The 21,974-nt window shown below is 42.2% G+C and overlaps 1 protein-coding gene across 1 annotated transcript; it reads right to left on the bottom strand.

Annotated features, from left to right (window-relative positions):
* Positions 1-16,938: 16,938 nt before the first annotated feature.
* Positions 16,939-21,044, bottom strand: spd-2 (spindle defective 2). Its single transcript, XM_065219471.1, has 5 exons — positions 20,797-21,044; positions 19,741-20,737; positions 19,558-19,674; positions 17,240-19,476; positions 16,939-17,173 (listed from the first exon to the last, which is right to left on the bottom strand). Exons 1-5 carry the CDS (start codon positions 20,824-20,826, stop codon positions 17,093-17,095), a joined length of 3,462 nt encoding a protein of 1,153 aa, XP_065075543.1. The 5' UTR covers positions 20,827-21,044; the 3' UTR covers positions 16,939-17,092.
* Between the last annotated feature and the right edge of the window lie 930 nt (positions 21,045-21,974).

Genomic DNA, 21,974 nt, shown 5'->3' with positions numbered 1-21,974 from the left:
CTCGATTGAAGCTGAGAGTTGAATCGACGCAAAAACGATTCCGTTGCACCTCGTTTTCTTAGATAGAGAAGGTACCTATAATAATGCTATCTCTTTTTTATCTTCACCGAAGGCAGACAGGAAGTGACTGCTGCCAGCCGTTATGGAAGTTTCGGTTGCGTTCGGGTGTAAAGCAAAAATCTCGATGAACATTTCAAATGGTCCTATCTGCTTTGATCGATTCTCTTCATCGACTTTCTCTTTTCATAACCACTCCCTAATAGAAATTGTATGGTTAATTTGCTTAACGACGTGTTCTGGGTATCATCCAAACCATTTGTGGAATAGTTCAATGATTTGGGTTATCGTTCGTTTATGGTTATTTTTTATTAGGGCTGCTATGCAAACAGATTTCGCGCTAATTCTACCACATAGTTTGATAAAGGAGGTTCTTATCTAGCGTCCAAAACGTCAAATACAACAAGGAATGGTTTTGCAGCTGAGTGATTGACGAAAGAGAAAGTCGATGAAGAGAATCGATCAAAGCAGATAGGACCATTTGAAATGTTCATCGAGAAATCATGAAACTCAATCTCACCACCGTTTGGAGATATTTGCAGCTGGTGAGTTTTGTTAGCTAGATTTTCCGAGCTGCGACATCACAGCTTGCAATATCAACTACAGTTGTGTGCTTGCTGACTACAGTGTTGTGATCTTGGGCTTTGGTGAAATTTAATTTTTTGATATTTTTTCCAACACTGTGAAAGACTAAGGAATCGTGTAAAAACATTCAGCGAAGTGTTTTGATGGGAATGTACGGTGAAATTAACGTTTGAATTTTGGTTGCCAAAAACAGTCAATGGTTTCCGAAGTTGACAACTAACCTAAATGATGAAGAAATCGAAAAAATGAAAATCATGCAACAAAAGAAATGAGTGCACTGTTTTCATGAGAGTCGTTTTTGCCCAGATTGTCAACTAACACGGAGCGTAATTCGACAGTGAGCATGCATAAGGGCCTATACGCGATGATCGATTCTCTTCATCGATTTTCTCCTTTGTTAATAACTCGCTAGATTTAACGTTTCTCGGTGCGTTAGCTGTTGCTTTTGATAACCAATACAACCAGTTACTACTCTGCATTGAACAAATTCTAGAAAATTGTTTCGCTTAGCTGTAGCAATTCAAAGAGAAAATCGATGAAGAGAATCGATCATCGAGTATTCGCCCTTATGCATGCTCACTGTCGAATTATTCCTGTGCGCCGGCGTTGGCACTTTTTCACACGCCGCCGCCGGTGATTTTGAGTCGGCGTGCCGCCGTGTTTCTGACCAACCATTGCATATAATATAACACAAAATTATTGCTCAAATGACATTTATCAGATGGAATGGAGAAAAGCGAAATGAAATGATGCGAAACGAACTCAGAATCAAAACAAAACAGCAAATAAGGCTACCAGAAACTCCCTTTTCTGATTAGTAGAACTTCAAATTAAAAATGATCTTCTATAATATGCACGAAGTGACATTCCTAGATAGAGCTGGAATTAGGGTGTTATAACGTTTGTAAACAATGACTACTCTCGATGATTTCTAGGAATTCAAGGCACGCCCACAAGTGGAAGACTTCCCCTAACCGATAGTTATGTTGGTTTGCGTGGGCGAGCCTTCGATTTCTAGAAATCATCGAATTTTTTTCCTCTGTTCGGGACCTAACACTACTGCGACCAGTAAATTGATCTATTGTAGTAAATCCCGTGTCCTTAGTTTAGTGCATGTCGTATTACTCCAGCACTGTTAAGAAATGATGAAGTATTCGTTTTTTTTTTTACAGTTGCCACTCTTGCATTTATCGCAAGGATCCGACTTTAATTGAAAGGTCCCGCTATTTATACCCTTCGGAGTGTTGAAACACCCTCCAAAGGCGCGCCCCTTTGTCAGTCAAAATTGGATTCCTTAGCAACAAAATTAAGGTATGACACCGATAATGACCATGCATCAGAATCCTAGTCTTAACCACTTCAAACTAGGGAACAACGAATAGAAAATAAGGAATCACATAGATGAAGACAACTAACTCATTTTTTCCTTGTTTCAAGATCATCCTCGGTAGACAAAGCAGAGTCTTGTCACTATCAACAAGGCATAAAAAGTCAACCACCATTGTGCGATTTGTGAGAACTCATTTTGACAGATTTGATTTCATACATTTTTTAGGTTAGACCAAGTCCCCGGCAAGATGACAGAGATAACCTTAGTTTCACGTACCCACTTGCAAATCGTAGATGACGCCACACAACGTAAACAAAGGGATTGTCCTTTACCGCTACAACGATATTTCTCTATGGGAAACCAACTTTTTGCTTCACCATGTGTGGACGTCAAACGACAGGCAAGAATGCCATACGAAAAGAGCGAATTTATGATTTTCGTGGTGAAACTCAATAAATCCATACAAATTGAACCGATTGATTGAGTTTCATCTTCTTATATCATCGAATGGCAATTCAAATACTTAGGGTTTCTCCAGTTATATTTTTCTGTTGAAATTGATCAGCCTTCAGATTATTGCTTTGAGATCAATACTTGACTAGCCTATTGGTCCCAAGTACATCTATAAGCGTATCCCATTCTAGTCGAAATTCTACATACTACACTATGTTTGTTTTGATTCACTATGAAAGTTTGATAGATAAAATGAGGGGTTTGTGGATTTTCCTATGTTTCGAGGGGTGCATCGATTGGCTTGGGACCGAAGAGCGTACCAGAGCTGAGCCAAAAAATTGAACACGTTTCTTCGGGACCTTCTGGTCTTAGAGTTACCTCTATGGCATAGCTATGCGATGAAGGCTTACCATGGGCCGAACAAATAAAAAATGTTTACTTTCCCGTGTTTCTTTCTCGGGGCTCGTCCCGGGGTAAGTGAAGCAAAAAGTTTGAGGGACAGAAATTGAAAATAAGTCAAATTTAATAAAATACAACATATCTAGATAGAGCTGGAATTAGGGCGTAGCAGCATTTGTAAACAATGACTTCTCTCGATGATTTAGTGGAGTCATGGCTCTCCCTGGCAAATCGACATCACCATCGACTAGAGGAAGACTTCTCCTACCCGATGGATATGTTGGTTTGTGTAAGCATGTCTTGAATTCCGAGAAATCAACAAGAGAAGTCATTGTTTACAACCCAAGTAACAATTTTGGTTTTATAAGGGTTCAGTAGACCATGATTTAGATTGACAATAGAGCTTACAGAATGCTGTTAAACCTCTATAAAGCTTGCAATGTTACTAAGGAAAGGCTGTTACGCCCAAATTCCAGCTCTGTCTAGATATTTAGCTTAAATGCATTTAATGTCTTGGATATACGTACAAAGTAAACCGTTGTACCAACCGGTGGAAACTAATGATTTTAAATTGGCTCACTACTTGACTAGCCTATTGGTCCCAAGCAAATCGATTAACTTCCCCATTCCAGTCGAAATTCTAGTACTACACTATGTTTGTATTGATTCACTATGAAAGTTTGACAGAGAAAATGAGGGGTTCGTGGATTTTCTTATTTTTCGAGGGGTGCATGAGCCAAAAGAAAGAGCACGTTTCTTCGGGACCTTCTGGTGATAGGGAACCTAAACGGTATCAAACAGGGACTACCCAGAGGGATCCCTAATAAGAGCGTAGAGGCTATAAGTACTTGTACTAAATAGACTTTAGAACGCAACTGCTTTATTAATCAATTTCGTTGGCCTTAAATAGGTGGCCCTTTGTTGCGCTACATTGTGCATTTGTGGGGTGACTTCTGGAGTGACTTATGCTGAAGTCAGCGTGACAAAATAATCAATACTTCGCGTATAGAACTTTGTACTCAGCGATCGATTGAACTGCAGTGCACTTGCCGTGGCGTGGTGCCTCGATACAGCGTATCGGTCACGTAAGCATAAAATTATATGCGCACCGTATTTAATTTAACAAAGAATGGGCACATCATTTTATCTGCCAAACTTTCATAGCGAATCCAAACAAACATTGTGTAGTACTAGAATTTCGACTAAAATAGGGTACGTTAATCGATTTGCTTGGGACCAATAGGCTATTCAAGTAGTAAGCCAATTTAAAATCGTTAGTTTCCACCGGTTGTACTATTTTAAGCTAGTACCTCAAATTGTACATTATGCAGTACTAACAGCGTAAATAGTGTCCCCCCACTCCGGCTCTCGTTAATCCGCCGACTCGATACTCCAACATCACGGTCTCTTATGGATATTTTTTACAGTGTTAGGTTGGTACCATTGTTTTGTATGGATTTGACAGTCAGATTATCAGATCAACCTCACTAATCCGGCCACAAATTTGTCGGATAAGCGGGGAAATACTGTAATAATAACACTCTTTGTTTGCTTCCTTTGTTCATCATCAACGATAATAGCAATAGCATCGCAATCACCGAAAGTATGCGCGCTCAATTTTCATTTGTTTCGATTAATTCGATGACAACCACATATTTTCGTTTTAACAATCATACACACTTAGAAAAATTGATGTAAATTTAGGTGCTCTGAGACTGGCATATACTGCCGTTATACGGAGAGAGACCCACGGTGCATAACGATTGCATAGAACATGGGACAGTTATGCGTAGAACGGCAGTATACGAGCGTCAATTTTGACATAAAGTTGAGCGCAAAATTCAGCTCAATCAAACGTACTTTCGAATGTTTCAGTCTCGGAGTACTTAATTTTAAATGACATGTTTGGTTACTTCTCATCCTTTGCGTCAAAGATGGATTCCGTCACGTGCAAAATTAGGTATTTCTAAGTGTGCATGTTTAAGCATTTGGTTCTGTTCTGCTCAAAGACGAGACGAGACTACATAAAAAAAGTTTCATAAACTGATTATGAATTGTGAAAATCAAAATGACATTTATAGCTGGCATCCACTTTCTATGTCACTAATGTTAGTTTTGACGTCGGACTTAACGTGTACCACACGCGCGTTCCGGGTTGGGGGGCGCGTGACAATAAGATGAATTTTAAACCGTTTATTTCCTGTACATCATTTCTGCATTCGCCCTATTCAGATAACACTTCTGAAACTTGTGAGTTTGACAAAACCCGCAGCACCAAACCTGGGGGTGACGTGCTGTCAAATCCACGTACTGATCATTCTTGTATGAAATTGGTTCCAAACGTAAACAAACCCTGTAGGTTTCTTATGGCTTGTTTACGTTTGGAACCAGTTATGCGCCGGGACGGGACTTGACAATCGAGTTTCTCACTCTTTTTAATGTTTTTGAAGAATGCCCTTTGGAAAGTTGTGCGTGGTGTTTGACGGAGTTGACCAATGATGCCAGGAATGTAAAAAAAAATCTATTTTAATTTGGATTTTATTCCGAGTTTCGACCACAGTTAAGCAGCTTGTACATCATTTTTGCTCAACAAAATAAAAATAACCATAAACAAACAACAATATCCATCACTTAAAAAACGCAGTGCACTCAATGTTTCAACTTTTCTTTCGCATATATAAACAATATATCACTGCCAGCCAGATTGATGCGATCCCTCTGTCCTTTTTATTCCACGATTGCTACTGTCAAATCGACCAATCAGAAACTGGCACTGATTTGACAGCAAATTGGCTCGAAATCGCTACCCGATTGTCAAGTCCCGTCCCCGGTTATGCGAGGTAGGCGACGATTGTTCGTATTTGACAGCCACCTCCCCCCCCCTTGCACCAAATTGTCGTGGTACACGGCAATATACTGGAGTTGTCAAGTTGTCCCCGGGTTGAGTTACCCGCATAAATGCAAACCATATCTTGACCTTACCGAAAATGGTTAAAAATTGTTTATAATCACTGCTAACCTTTAACTGAAATGGTTGTGGAACTTTACGTGAACGTTTGTGTGATAAAGTTTTAACCTTATGTATAATGTGTTTTTGGAAGTGAACCTTACAAATAATGGGTTGTTAAGAACCATTACCATTCAAAATTCTTGTTTTCTCCATACATTTTCGGAAAGCAAACTACCTTTTTACTTATGGTTTGATAATTTAATAGTAATGGCTATGGTAGTCAGTAAGGTCCATGGATGGTTTTGTATTGTCGGTCAACTTTACGTGGAATATATCGCGAATAGGTAATAATTAATTTACCGATGCAAAAACGGTTCCCACGCCGCCGCCGCCACCGCCGATGAAAGGACCGGCGCACAGGTCTAAATGTAATGTCTATTTGACTATGTTTGTAGTTCATCGTCCTAGCTGTCTGCTGGTCACTTTATTGTATGCGTACTGACCATTTCCTCCGCAATTTTACCGAATTAATAGTTTTCAATGTTTTTTTTTCGACTTGATGATGACTTCCATTTTCTTTACTGAGTTTTTGTTTAGAGTTTAGCAAATCGTCAACGAAATCGGCTATTGAAATGATGTATGAAAAAAAAAAATAGAAAAGACGGTGTGCCTAGAACGGTTTTGGATATCTTTAAACATAATCCTACTGAAAATACGGTTTCGATATCGGAACAATCATAGACGATTGATTGACTCAGTCGATCAACCGTGATGCAAGCAAACGACAAAGAATCGAATTAACGAGGTTTTGAGAACATGGTAAACATAATTGTATCACCCACAGAACAAAAAATATATTAGATCAACGGTTCAGTATTACGTATTCCAAGTGAACAGAGCAGGTATCACAAACTAGACCAAATTTGACACTTGCTTACAAGCAATCAGCACCAGCAGTAAAATCCTTACACTCTAGACGTCTAAACGTGCCAGATAATCATGTATCAAACATCAAATCAGTATGGCGAATGGTAGATAAAAACAGAATATTACCTCATCCACTTGTATTAATGTGAATCCGTGATTTTTCAATCGAAAAGTGCGAATCGAAGAAACGAGTCTAGTTGAGATGGAAGTTGCACCACCCCGATGTAGAACACCACACGCCCAGTAATCAATCAGGAATCCACATTCGTCGTGCGAACGTTTTTCGCACGCCAGTGTTATATACGCATATATATTTTACCGTATAGCTTTAGATAACCAACCGCATGTGTAGCAATCCATATAGTAGTGTTTTAAGATAAACCAAGAACAAGCAAGCACCAACCATACATGAAATAATCACTAAGCGTCCTAAATGAAATCAATCTCCTCCATATACCAACATCAATAATTATCATAAAAGCTGCAAACAACAAATTATAGAAAAAAAACCCCCTGCATACGACATGCGAAGACACATGAAGCGAAACGAAAGTTGGCCCGCAAAAACCGGTCCTTTTCCAACAGGCATAAGATAAACGGCTCCAACGAACGCAAACCGGAAGAGTGGATCCCAAACCGACGGAAAAGCAAATTTCCTCCTTGATCATTTGAAGAAGAAAAAAAAGAAGCTAAAAACTTTCCGCTGGTCAGCGTGTTTTCCGAATCCCACACTAGAGGCCACTTATTTAACGTTTGCGTCCGAAACAAAGTTAGGTCGAACCGAAACGATTAAAGCGATTAGACCTGGGCGGGTTGTCCTTGGGGAAGGGGCGAAATTCAATTTTCGCTTACTGTTCAAACCACCAAACCATCCCGTCCTCGTCGTCGTTGTGTTACAAATTTGATTTAGTTTCTTTTTTTCACGAACGAACGAAGGGAAGAAAACCGACCATTAAAAAGTTGTGCATTATTTTTAGTATCCTACGAATGACAGCTAGCGTTTGTGCGGTAATGAAGATTCGAAGGAAGAGCTTGCTCAAAAAATGATTAGGTACCTACCTACACAGGAATATGAGAGTAATAGATGAGCGACATAGACCAGCAGCGTAGAAATTGAAATTGAAAAATAATTGATAACTTGAAATACCGTATAAATATTTGTATTGTTCGTTGAACACAGTAGGAATTAATGTTAACTGTTCTACGCAAATAAAAACAAAGGAAATTTCTTATAAGTGGAGCAAATGCACTAGAGTATGAGTATAATAAATTTACACTTGAGATGTATGCTGGAGTATTTTTGTGCTAAAACAAATCCGAATCTTGCGTGAGCTATCGTATTGTAAAGGGTGTCCCATATCAAATTGCATCAGGGAAAAAAACGCTGTAGAAATTACCTAGTTTTTTTTTTGTAATTACTTTATTTGTACAGGCTTAATCGAATAAACTTTACAGAGCCTAGTTATCCTTTGCGTTATACATTATTACTGTCTTAAATTTAAAGTTACAGGAACTGGACCGAGTACTCGCGGTCGTCTCGAGGTTAGTGGAGATTTACAATTTTTTGGATGGGAAAAGGGAAGAAGGAGGTTTTAAATGTGGTTTACGATACAACTATTTAATTAATCCTAAAGCATGAAATTATTTCTATTCATCTTGAAAACAAACATTGAAAAAAAAAAACCCAGACGTACAAAGCACAAACTAAACACAAGGTTAATCAACCTTACAATCTAAGGTTAATATCCTTAAAGTAAACATATATGCGTTTCATAAACTCCAGATCGCGTCTAGCCAAAATATCCCGAACTGGAACATTAGGTTGTCTACCTCGAGCCCGAAGGGAATCATAAAAATGTGATCTGACTCCACGATACTCCGCACAAGACCAAAGGATGTGATCAGCGTCCTGGTAACCTTGTCCACATTCACAGAGATTGCTGTCTCCCAACCCCACACGGAACAAGTGAGCGTTTAGACAATAGTGATTGGACATGAGACGAGACATCACGCGTATGAAGTCTCGACCCAAGTCCAACCCTTTGAATCATGCAAACTTCGACACCTTAGGGATAATTGAATGTAGCCATCGTCCCAAGCTCCCTTCACTCCATTGATGTTGCCAGCTAACGGGTGACTGCTGACGATAAATAGAGAAACATTCAGTATAGGCGATTTGTCGATCATAAATCCAGAACAACATGTGAAAAGGGCATACAAGCTTTTTGTAAACAAACCTTCTTATGCCCTTTTCTCGCCACCCATATGACACCAACGCAAACCTTTAACATCACCGGGTAGGGGACACTTTCTTCTTCCCGATGATATTGCTGGTTTGCGTGGGCGACCCTCGGTTGGTGAGAAAAGGGCCTACAAAGGTTTGTTTACAAAAAGCTTGTATGCCCTTTTCACATGTTGTTCTGGAAATGTCGCCTTCCATAGCGCCCACCTTCGCAAGTGAATCCGCTTTCTCATTGCCCAAAATTGAGCAATGCGAAGAGACCCACGCGAAGGTGATGATGAAAGAGCGCACGGATAAAGCACTAAGCAGTTCTCGTATTTTCAAGAGAAAATACGAGAAGTGCTTTATAGCCTCGACAGAACTGAGACTTTCCGTAAAAATAAAGTAGTGGTCTGGAAGAAGTGAAGCAATAGTTTCCAAAGTGTAGTGAATTGCTGCCAGTTCAGCCACATACACAGAACAAGGAGCTTCAAGTTTTCGAGAGGCGCTATGAAATTCATTAAATACACCAAAACCAGCGGACTCCTCTATTAGAGATCCATCTGTGAAAAACGTTCTTGTAGAATCAACATGGCCAAACTTTGCAGCGTATAATGACGGAGCAATCATAGGACGATGATGCTCTGGAATTCCGCGGATTTCCTGCGTCATAGATAAATCAAAATTCACTGAATTGCCGAAATCGGAGAAGACTACACGATTGGGAATATTTCTTGAAGGGCTGACATCCTGTGTTAAATATAGGTAGTACAAAGTCATAAAACATGTTTGAGGATTTAGCTCCAGAAGCTTCTCAAAATTTTCGATCACCAGTGGGTTCATTACTTCGCAACGGGTGAGGAGCCTCAGAGATAACTCTGAAAAACGGACGGATAGTGGCAACATGCCCGCCAGCACTTTGAGACTCATAGTATGAGTCGAGTGCATGCATCCTAACGCGATACGAAGACAACGATGCTGGATCCGTTCCAGCTTGATGATGTGCGTTTTAGCTGCCGACTGGAAGCAAAAACTACCGTACTCTAAAACCGATAAAATCGTTGTCCGGTACAACGTCAGAAGATCTTGTGGATGGGCTCCCCACCACGTTCCGGTAATTGATCGAAGGAAATTGATCCTTAGTTGGCATTTTCGTCTCAGATACTCAATGTGGGATCTCCAGGTGCATTTGGAATCGAACCAGACCCCGAGATATTTAAAAGACATGGAATGAGTGATCGGTTTACCCAAAAGTTGAAGCTTTGGTTGTGCTGGGCTATGCTTCCTAGAAAAAACGACCAACTCAGTTTTCTCCGTGGAGAATTCGATACCCAGCTGAATAGCCCAAGTAGACAAATTGTCCAAGGTATCCTGTAAGGGTCCTTGCAGGTCAACCTCTTTTGGCCCTGTGATAGACACTACGCCGTCATCTGCAAGTTGTCTCAACGTGCAATTGTCATTAAGACAATTGTCAATTTCTCTAACGTAGAAATTGTACAAAAGGGGGCTTAAACATGAGCCTTGGGGGAGACCCATGTAGCTAAATCGAAAAGCTGTAGAGTTTCCATGAGAAAAGCTCATATGTTTTTCTGACAGCAAATTGTACAAAAAATTATTCATTAATGGAGACAATCCACAAGCGTGGAGTTTCTCTGAAAGAACTTCAACGGATACTGAATCAAAAGCCCCCTTTATATCCAAGAACACAGAAGCCATTTGCTCTTTCTTAGCAAAAGCTAACTGAATTTCCGAGGAAAGCAATGCGAGACAGTCGTTCGTTCCCTTACCCCTACGGAAACCAAATTGAGTATCTGAAAGAAGGTGGTTCGTCTCAACCCATTTGTCGAGGCGAAAAAGGATCATTTTCTCCATCAATTTCCGAATACACGACAGCATCGCGATGGGCCGATACGAATTGTTATCCGACGCGGGTTTATCAGGCTTTTTAATGGTTATCACCCTTACTCGTCTCCAATCGTGGGGAACAATATTGCACTCCAAGAACTGATTGTACAAGTTCAACATGCGCCTCTTAGCGACGTCTGGGAGGTTTTTCAGCAAGTTGAACTTGATTCTATCAGATACCGGGGCAGAATTGCCACACGAAAGGAGAGCGAGTGAAAGTTCGACCATTGAAAAAGGCTGACTGATTTCGTCTACCGAATTCGCGGTTTCGCGAGGAATCAACTGCGACGGCACGGAATCCGGACACACTTTTCGCGCGAATTTAAGAATCCATTGATCCGAGCATTCCTCGCTTTCGTTGTTAGTAGACCGGTTACGCATTCTTCGCGCCGTACTCCAAAGCGTATTCATAGACGTTTCGCGCGACAATCCGTCTACAAACTGCCGCCAGTAACCCCGTTTTTTGGCCTTGATGAGGCTCTTGAGTTCGCGTTCAAGAGATGTGTATGCGTCGAAATGCTCGCGTGTTCCGCGTTTCCGAAAAAGTTTAAACGCGTCGGACTTTTTACGGTAAACCTCCGTGCATTGTTGATCACACCAGAGCGATGGTGTTTTCTTACGGATTGACGATCGCGGCACCGGTCGTGTTTGAGCTTGAAGTGCGCTGTCGACGATGAGATTAGAGAGGAAATTATATGCCTAAAACGGCGGAAGCTCTTCCACTGACGATGCTGTATCGTCTATCGCGGATTGGAACTTAGTCCAATCGATGTTACGGGTTAGATCATACGCGACGTTAACGGATTCTGACGAGTTGAACCCACTGGCAATCGAAATTTTGATCGGCAGATGATCACTACCATGCGGATCCTGGATTACATGCCAAGTGCAATCCAACGATAGTGAATTGGAGCAAAAGGTGAGGTCTAATCTGCTACCATTCGAGGATGGACCAGCCAAACGTGTTACTTCTCCATTGTTAAGTATTGTCATGTTGAAGTTGTCGCAGAGATCATAAATCAAAGTAGAACGGTTATCATCGGCCTGTACCGTGGGAGTTAAAATCTCCCATGATCAACCATGGAGCGGGAAGTACCGCACATATGTCGAAAAGTTGTTTGCGATTAACAGAGACTCTAGGAGCAATATATACAGAAGCAATACAAAGGCTCTTACCTTTAATGGTAGCCTGACATGCGACAACTTCAATCCCCAAAAGTACCCCTCCTCCACGTGAATCCTCACGATCCAATCGAATAATGTTAAAATCATAAAAAGGGAGATCAATTTCTGAAGAGAGCCATGTTTCACAGAGGGCAAATGCATCGCAATTATTGTTATGAACGGCCAGTATCTTTACCGGAGGAAGCAAGGGGTTCTTGAATCGGCCAACCGCTTGCTTCTCCAGTATCTCGGGGTTCAGACTCGCCTCAGTGACCACGCCTTCGATCTCCACATCAGAGGCTGGAATGTACACCCTATATTCTAGTGTGAAAAATTGGGAAACAGCAATTTCATTGGCCTGTTTCAGGTTAGCGACGGTCACACGAAGTTTGTTGTGCCTAACCTTCGTTATTTCGGTCACGGCAGAGAATCGCTTTGTCCGATCATCAGATATCTGAACAACATTCAAGGGTTTGTTTTTGGGCTGAAAATAGACAACCCATGGGCCAGTCGAGTCATTCGGGTAGGCCCGCAATCTGGAGCTTTTCTCAGCCTGCCCATGGACAGACTGAGACGACGAACCAGGGATGACATCACCATTCTTCTGAGATGAATGGTCATCCATGTTGTCTTCTGACAAAACATCCATTTTGTTCAACTAGTGGGAGCGCAAAACGCTCTCCCACTGAACGCACAGACACAATACACAGAAAACACTACAAACACAGAAATACAAAATGAAAATTTAACTAATGGGATAGTAAAAGAAACAAGAAAAAAAAAACAAAAACTTATCTGATAATCCTATACTACTACCACCGAGCGTTATATGTGTAGGCGTTTACACAGATGGCTGGGAAGCGACGCGCAGCGTGGATGACCTTCGCTGTGGTGCACTTGATCGAGGCGCGGCACTCAGTGCACACAGGCGCACGATGATTGATGAACGATGTAGATGTAGAAACGGGTGCTCACACTCGATGATGATGATACGTGCGCGGGTATGCGTAAGCGCGTATGCGTGACCACGCAACGATGATGCCCAAATTTGCTTGCGAATTTCCAATAGCACGGGTTAATCTTTCCGAAAATGACACTTTCTACTAAAAAAAACTCACTTTTCGATCAATTTACCGGGAACTATGCCAGGAGTCACTTAGTGAGAAAAAAAACTGATAATTTATATCAAGCGAATACCGAAAAACTTCCAAAACAACGGAGCGCGAAACAAGTCGACCGTACTTCTTGCTAGGACGCAGTGGCGTGAAATTACCTAGTTGACCGATCCTTTTCACACTTTCAGACAATAAAATAAAACCCATGAATAAGCTTACGGCATATTTATTTCATTCAACTTCAATACCATAACCGTACGCTAGCGCCTTACGCTTAACTCCACTTATTAGGTTCTGTAGAACATCTGGCTGCAGCTTATTCTGTACGGCTTATAGTCCCGGTAGTTACGAACGGCGCTCTCCTTTGAGCAGATCGCTTGCCAAATCATGTATTTCTTGGCAAACTTTGAAAGTTTCTGCTTCCTTACTTCCTCCGAAACATCAAACTTGTGCTGGGCGGTGAAGAACAGTAGCCCCGGAAACTGCCGGAAGTCCGCCTTCATCCATGATGAGACAATGAGGCTTCGTCAGCATCTGGGTGTACAGTTTCCGGGCCCGTGACTTTCCCACCGTATTTTACCATTCGTCACGATTTGGAGCCTTCTGCCACAAACGAAGTGACAGACGACTTACTGGCGAAGAAATCGATTAAAATAATGTGGTTCACTGTAATAGAATTTTCTTGGAAGCTTGTGCCATCATCCACCAGATGGGTTAGTTTTTTCGTTTTGATTTGAACAAAGTTGATTTTGTGTACAATGATTCTTTGACAGTGTGCAAAGAGTGCGTATCATTTTGTCATTTTTTTATGCATTTCAGTTTTGAGTAGAGTGAAAGAGATAGAACCAGAATATTCTAGTACATTTGGTGAAAATGCTAGTTCAATCCAATAGTAGTGTTGCCATGTGGTACAATCCAGTAGTACTGGTGTTGCCATGTGGTACACTGAAAAATTGCAATAGAAGGTTAGTCACCAAAGTTTTCGAGCCGCTCCGTCTGTCACTTCGTTTGTGCTTCTGCACTTTGTACGTATGCAGTCCCTCCCGGTCATTGGCTCTCTGAACGAAAGACTTGGACACATTCAACTTTTTGGCCACATCCCTGACCGAAGCGTTGGAATTCCGCTTTCACGACACGCTTGTGATCCTGATCACTAATAGAACATCCATTCTGACCACATTTCTCCTTCCGTTCGATGCTCAGAGTTTCGTAGTAACGTTTAATCACACGACTCACCGTTGACTGCACGATTCCGAGTTGTTTTCCGATGTCCCGATGAGAGAGTTGAGGATTTTCCAGATGCGCGCAAAATCAATTCGCGACGTTGCTTTTCGGGTGACGCCATTTGTTCCAACTTTCGAAAAACTGTCAGCGTTAAAATACAGTGTAAACAATACACTCTAAACTACTTCTATCCAAATTTTCAAGAGAAAATACCCAATGGGTAATTTTCTATAGCGTTTCTTGCGTGATGCAATTTGATGTGGGACACCCTTTAAAAACCCTCGACTTTCCATGTTAACACAGGTGATCCACGACTATTCGGTCCGTCTCGTGAATGACAATCCAGCTTTAAATAGTCAGCATTTAGTTTAGTTGGCTGGTCCGTTTCGGGTCAGCGGTGCGTCCTTCATCAGTCCGACGTGTGTTCCGGCCGGTGTTGGTTTCCAGTTTTCCCACGGATGATACTCGGGCGGTGAAAAATTCCGTGCAAATCCGTTTCCTCCGCCGGCTCCCAGAAGGGTTGGTTGACTAATGATTGAAGTTCGTTGTGCGGGGTCGGCCTTTCGCTGAAGATGGAAGGATCGTGTAGCAACGGAGCTCATCCTTTGCAGTGTGTAGTCCCAACTGGAGTTCGTGTCGTTTTTGAAAACATTGAAAAACAAAACAAAAACAAGAGCTGTTAAAATACCGGGTTGTCACACAAGGCATTATTCACAAGCAAACACACTGAGGAAAATGTTGGCGCAAAATAAGTGTGTAGAGTGACCACCCCTTGCAGTAATCAAAGGAACACATCTTAGTCCTTGTAAAATATAGGTAACTCCAAGACCAGAAGGACCCGAAGAAAAGTGTATAACCATAGAGGTAACTCTAAGACTAGAAGCTCCCGAAATAACTTGCTCAACTTTTTGGCTCAGCTCTGGTACTCTCTTCGGTCCCAAGCTAATCGATTCACCCCTCGAAACATAGGAAAATCCACGGACCCCTCATTTTATCTGTCAAACTTTTATAGCGAATCAAAACAAACATTGTGTAGTAGTAGAATTTCAACTAGAATGGGGTACCTAAATCGATTTGCTTGGGACCAATAGGCTAGTCAAGTAGTGAGCCAATTTAAGGCTCAAACGCAATGACAGCGGAAGCGGAAAAGCCCGTTCTGAGTAAGCCTATACTTGTCGGATTAAAAACTAGTTAGAATCAAATCGACTTCGGTTAGGCGTCTTGATGTCATTTGTGACAACTGTCAAACTTTCCGTTTCCGTTCCGCTTCCGTCCACATTGCGTTTTGGCCTTTAAACTCGTTTGTTTCGTATTTATTGTTGCTTATACAGCCGTTATACGCATAAGAGTTCCACTGTGCATAAGAATTGCATTGAACATGGGTCAGTAATGCGTATAACGACAGCATAGATGTACTGGGGACCAATAGGCTAGCCAAGTAGTGAGCCAATTTAAAATCGTTAGTTTCCACCTGTTGGTAGAACCACAGACAAACAGACATAACTCTCGCAAGTTGTTCATCGAACACGCATTTAACGGACAATTTAAAAGTATCGTATTTGGTGTCGTAGGTCCCTTGCGTTTGACGTTTACACACTACCGCCATCTGTTCAGCGTAGTGCCCACTACAGTGTACTCAACAGATGGCGGTTATGTTTTAGCGATGATGATTTATAATGAGAAATATTCAATGCGTAATGTTTGTTTGTCTGTGGTAGAACTGCGGTCCTGGCAGTCTGATAATCGAGTTTCACGTATGTCTCATCATCCATGACTATGCACCCCGATTTTTTTCCCCAGCATTGAGTCGTACAGCTTCCGAGCTCTCGTCTTCACGAATGCAGCCTGCTTTTGCTTCGTTTTGGTTGCTGCTGTTTCCGCTACATCTCGCACTGATGCTGATGGATGCTGCTTAAAACGATCTCTTATCTTCCGGTCGATTGCAGGGTCAACGGGGCCAGGTTTTCTTCCACGTCTCGGAGAATCTTCGAAAGTGCATGATTCTTCATACTTCCATAATGCATCATCCTCCCTAGCAAGTTTTCTTAAGAAAAGTCCATTCACGGTACACCATTTGTGCACAATCCGTTTTCGCATTTCCTTGCAAAATATAAAAAAAAAAACTGACAACACGTGTTTAGAGTAGGATGTAAACATCAGGATGCAGCCAAAATTTTGTGAAATATTACGCAGTTTGAAATTACGGTTCATCGTTAGTGTATTTATAATTATCGGAACGGTCTTTAGGTCTCAGCAAACATAACGCTTGTTTGCTGAGATTCAACAGAACATATTCTGAGACTCAGCAACCAAACTTCACTTTTGCTGAGATCTCGGTAAAAATTGCTGAGATTCGGCAAATAAAATTAAGTGTGTACCACGAAATAGATTTCCGGAAATGTCGTAGAACCATTTTGGACAATCAAAATTGGCACAGTTATTATAGGGATCTCAACACAAATCCAAAGAGATGTAAGGACCAGGGGTTGTAATCTGCCATACAAACATGACTCAGGTACCTACAATACTAACTTTAACTATATTTTCGACCTTGTAACTTTTAAGGAACTTTCGGACATATAAAATTGTAACTTTCAGTCAAGAACGTATTGTTGTTAGTTTAATACCTACAAGGAAAACGCAAATATCGATTAGTGCACTGGATCAATCACTGTGCAAGCAATACGCAAGCACAAATAAATAACGAACGGAAATCTATCAAATAATGTATACTTTAAAATTCTAAACAGCAGTCATGGGCCTCAATGCGCAGCACCGATCTCCCGTCGATTCCCATGGCGGACGTAAACCGGAAGGGTGATCTTTTCGTTTTCAATGTAAACCTGCAAATAGCAATATGCGCGGTTTCAATTTGAGGCAGCTCCCTATAATCAAAGTATTGCACTTACCACGATCAAAATCTGCTGCTGCGTCGGTGGTCCCATGTGGAAGTTGACATTGACGATCACTTCCTGCCCGGGACGGATCTGTCCTTCCATTGGCGAGAACTTGAACAGCGGGCGAAAATTTGAGTTCAGTTCAAAGAACTGCGTCGTGTAGAAGTTGCTTTTGATAACAAACTGCTTGGTGCGTTCGGTGGATGTAAACTCGATGAAGGTCGGCCGGACACTCCACGATTCACCGCTCTCCCTTTTTGCCATTAGTACGGCCGGGGAGATGTCCTCCGGCAGACGAGGCGAACCTGCATCCGAAGAAACGCACATTGTTTTGAACAGTGCACTACTGTCGTCGGTCAGCGTGAAGTCGATCATGGTTTCATCCAAGGCCCGATCCACCGTCAGGACCAACTCGTACTCGCGGAAGGTGAGAAACAGTTCGTGAATGGTTTGGAAAACATTTTCCGTAAAGCGTTCCAGTTCGCTGAACTCACGTTCGTTCGGGAAAGTTTCGCACACGGATTCCAACGGGGTGAGATTGTTTTCCTGCAGATCGTTCCGTTTGATAAGGTTGATAATATGACGAATACGATGACGGGTGGCCTCATCGCCCCACATAATGTGAAGATTCGTAATCGAGAGGACGTCGACTTGTTTCTGGAGAATTTTGGCAATTTCTTGGCGACGTGGTTTGAAGATAACATTGACGTGGACGTACGTGTTCGGAGGAATGATGACCTTTTGTGGCTGAACGAACACTGCGGAGGCCAGGAAGGTCTGATCGACTTTCTTCTTGTCAATTCCGATCCGGGCAAATGCCGGTAGATTTCCTTTATTATAGAGAGTGAAAGATTTCTCAAGAGGACGTCCTAGATTGCGGGCTTGACCGAGTTCCAAGTAGGGACCGGTAGGTCCTTTCTGGATCCCTTCGATTCGAATGGATGCCTCGCCACCATAACCGAAGAGTGACACGGCACGTTGATGAGCGTAGTTGTCATGCGACGGTTGGAAGCTGAGAAGACCAACTGCTGGACCAATGACGGTGGGGCAGAAGTCAACCGTGATTGTACGGCACTCCTGACTGTGAAGCGTTAAGACATGCTCTGTCCCGCACAGCTGAAAACCGGGCCCTGTAATGCAGGCTTTGATAACCAATTTCTTATTGGAGATGTTTTTGATTTGCATTGATTTCTTCTCGTTTTTCCTAAGCTTCGTGCTTCCCCAGGAAATCTCCGAATGCGTGGCTTTTAGAGGGAGTGTCCCGTCCTTGTGGCTGTATTCACTATTCGTAACTGAGAACTGAGAAGCTGATCTAGCGGAACTAAGTAAATTGTACCTTTTAGGTGACTTGGATGGTTCGGAATAGGCGACTCGATCGGTTCCCCTCAGATCATCGCTTGAAGAAGCAACCGATTTAGGTGAGGTGAATGGTGACTTGTCTGCATAAACGTCACGCTGACGAGGCTCCGGTGAAAGGAACGACCTGTTCAGTTTCGGCTGCACTGCACGCTGCGAAGGGATGGTACTTTTTGGCGTTTCAGTGTAGACCGTCAAGTGATTGGACACTGCCTTCAACTCTGCCATATTTGTTGGCGATCGGGACCGTTTTTGATTAGTCTGGATTGTATCCAAGCGCTTCTCTTCATTTTCCATAAGTTCCTGGCGGGTCGCTGAACTTGATCTTCTTTTGCGACTCGGTTTCACAGGAGGAACATCTAGAAGTATTTGCTTCTGACATTTACGAGGTGACCGAACCTTTGGAATTGGTGGCAGCTCAAGTTGATCCTCGGACATTTTTGTCGCCGTTGAGACTCGATACGTGTTCACAAGTGGTTTTTTCGCAGTCGAGACACGATACGTCCCGTCGACTTCACTCTGCATGGACTTTGCTACTGATGGTGGAACGGAATTGCCTAGCTTCGGACTGGATGTTGTCATTATACGATGATCGATCGGAACAAAAGCGGAAGACTCCAGCAGTGACTCAGTGAAGCTTGCCGTATCGGAGAGATTATCAGAATTAGGACGTGATTTCGCCTCGCTCAGATCACGAATAAAGGACGGGGATTTTGTTACCGAAGCCATATCAGTCTTCAGCGATGCAGTCTTGTACAACTCTGCAGCCTGCGCTGGTTGCTTTAAGGATGGTGGCACACTAGGACGCTCATTTGACTGTTCAGTTCTTCCTTTCCGCATGTTCCGGAGTCTACTGATGAATGCAGTCGGGGTGTCCCCCACATGAATCGAATCTAGGGAAAACACAAAAAGATCTCTAAGTTTCTTAAACATTACTTTTGCATTAACGAAAAAAAAAAAAAAAAAACACTCACCGATTGCTTTTATAATTTTTGAAACACTGAGCGAATTTTCCTTGTCTATGTCCGTCGAACTAGTTATGTTCCTTCTAGGTTTGTTCGGAGTCTTTCCGCCCGACTCGCCCGATGAACCTGCAGAATGAAATTTTATCACGTTAACACTGCAATATCAATCATTTTACATGTTACACATCATACCCAGATTACTTAAATCCACCAATGGGTGAGGCGTTCGCCGAGGAGGACTGCTTTCCGAAATCATGCCTTTCAAATCGTCCGACATTTTGTTAAAGTATTCCCCTACCGAACAGTAACTGCTATCCTCTATTCGAGTGGCATGCATCGAATCCTGGTCGTCTTGAGCTAGGTATCCCGAGAAGCAAGAGAAGTCCACATGATTCCGAAGATTCTGCGGCAACTTTGACAACTCCACCGGCGATGTACCGTTCACCATTTTCTTTGCATTCATTTCCGGGATAATGGCATTCTCCTGCTCCCAAGCCATTTCATCTTCCAACAGACGAGATTGTTGGCCTTCCGCCGGATGAAAACTGATTTCCTCTAACTGGGATAGTTCCTTTTGCATCCAACTATTCGCAAAGGGGGTGGACGCCGCCGGCAAATCCCAGAAATCTCCCTGAACATTTTTCTGTGGTATGGACGAAATCGATTCTCTCATCGCCGACATCCGACTCATGTCCGCCGTTCGCGGTAGACTCACGTCCGGGCGATCATCCGACTGTAGAAGATGCAATGCCGAATCGCTGGACACAGACGTCCTGTCGAACATTCCGCTCAGCTCTCGAATCTCCGGGGCAATACTTTCGTTCAAAATTGCTTGAATCTCGGGAGCCATCTGTTCTATTGGAAGTTTCCTGCGAGCCTGATCGGCGGAATTTTTCTCCATAGTCGATCGCGCTGCCATCTCTTTCGGTTCGAAGGTCATTTTCTGGGGTGTGGCTTGCAGATGAATCGTTTTATCTTCCTCCAGCTCGGTTATATTTATGGCCTTATATCGTCTAGGTTGCTGCAAATATTCGCTATCGCTTCGCGATCCACCACTAGAATCGTTCCGATCCAGCGTTGAAGGCGAGAGCAGCTGACGACCTCTGGACACATTTTTCCCGTTCAACGGGCTTCGCTCACGCATTTCGTCTGCCTTCTGCAGGGTTTGAGCTGCCAAGTATCTTTGTTTCTAGAAGTGCCGATCATTGAAATACAATAGCAGAAAAAATTACATTAATCATAAAATACCTTCAAAACATCGGACGCTCTGGAATCCATTGTTGTCAACGGTCCTTAGCTGTATCAAATCTAGCTCAACAGAATGGCAACGTGTATCTTCACTAAATAAAAGCAGATAAAACCTTCAGGTTAATTTTCACAATCTGCAACCTACGATAATGTCGTTGCGTTAAATTTTAAGCAACAACACTCATGTAACTGAACAAAAAATCACATGCAAGCAAAAATTACGCGATGGCGACCGTTTGGGTTTTGAATTTTCCACTTCCACTGGGTGGGATGCAGTTGCCCCGCACTGTCTGTAATGCAAGCGGGAGACAACGGAGACAATGCAACCCAGGCGGGATTTAACGGACTTATATTTGTGGTACTAGATCGATGTTTACTTTTGATTGCACTGAAATAAAAAGATCGGTTTTGATTAGCACACGCTAACTTTAAATAACTGATAGGTAGAATTTCACCCATTTTGAAGAATAGAGGCTCATTACACACTCAATCGAGATTGCCGAGCCCGGTAAAAAATTACCGAAATTATAACAGCTGAGTGCTCGGTGATCAACTCGGTAATTAATTTCGATTACCGAATCAATTTATTCAAAAACTCTGAAATGCGCCCATTAATGTTTTACTATACTACAAACATGACCAATTCTGCGAATACTTATAATACAATTCTTGAAGCACCATGCTAGACCTCCCCTAATAAAAAATAACCATAAACGAATGATAACCCAAATCATTGAACTATTCCACAAATGGTTTGGATGATACCCAGAACACGTCGTTAAGCAAATTAACCATACAATTTTTATTAGGGTCGTGCTAAAGTTGGAAACTGAAATAATCCACTCGCGACAATCGATTTCACTCTCGTTTTGTACGTTCAACATAATGTCGTATCTAGTGCTCTGTATTCGTTTAATAATGCGCTTTAAAGCAGAACTAGAATAAAATCGATTGTTGAGTGGGTTATATCGGTTTACAACTCTAGCAACAATATACAGTTAAAAGGAAGTGATACTCATAATGAGAGCCGTGATTGCCGTACAAATGAAATGGGAATCACTCAGTTGTGACGACATGTGTTCAAATTTTACATTTCCTTAAATTCAAGCAAATCCTCGAGCAAATTTCCTCCCGATTAAAAAATGTTCGCAGCACAATTCAACAGATGATGATATTAG

This window comes from Ochlerotatus camptorhynchus, unplaced genomic scaffold, assembly GCF_037179485.1.
Source record: "Ochlerotatus camptorhynchus isolate MF236.1 unplaced genomic scaffold, CSIRO-AGI_Acam_v1.1 ptg000105l, whole genome shotgun sequence".
NCBI classification, from domain to species: Eukaryota; Metazoa; Arthropoda; class Insecta; order Diptera; family Culicidae; genus Ochlerotatus; species Ochlerotatus camptorhynchus.
Note: the sequence above shows the minus strand (reverse complement) of the source record. Positions and strands in the feature narration are given on the sequence as shown.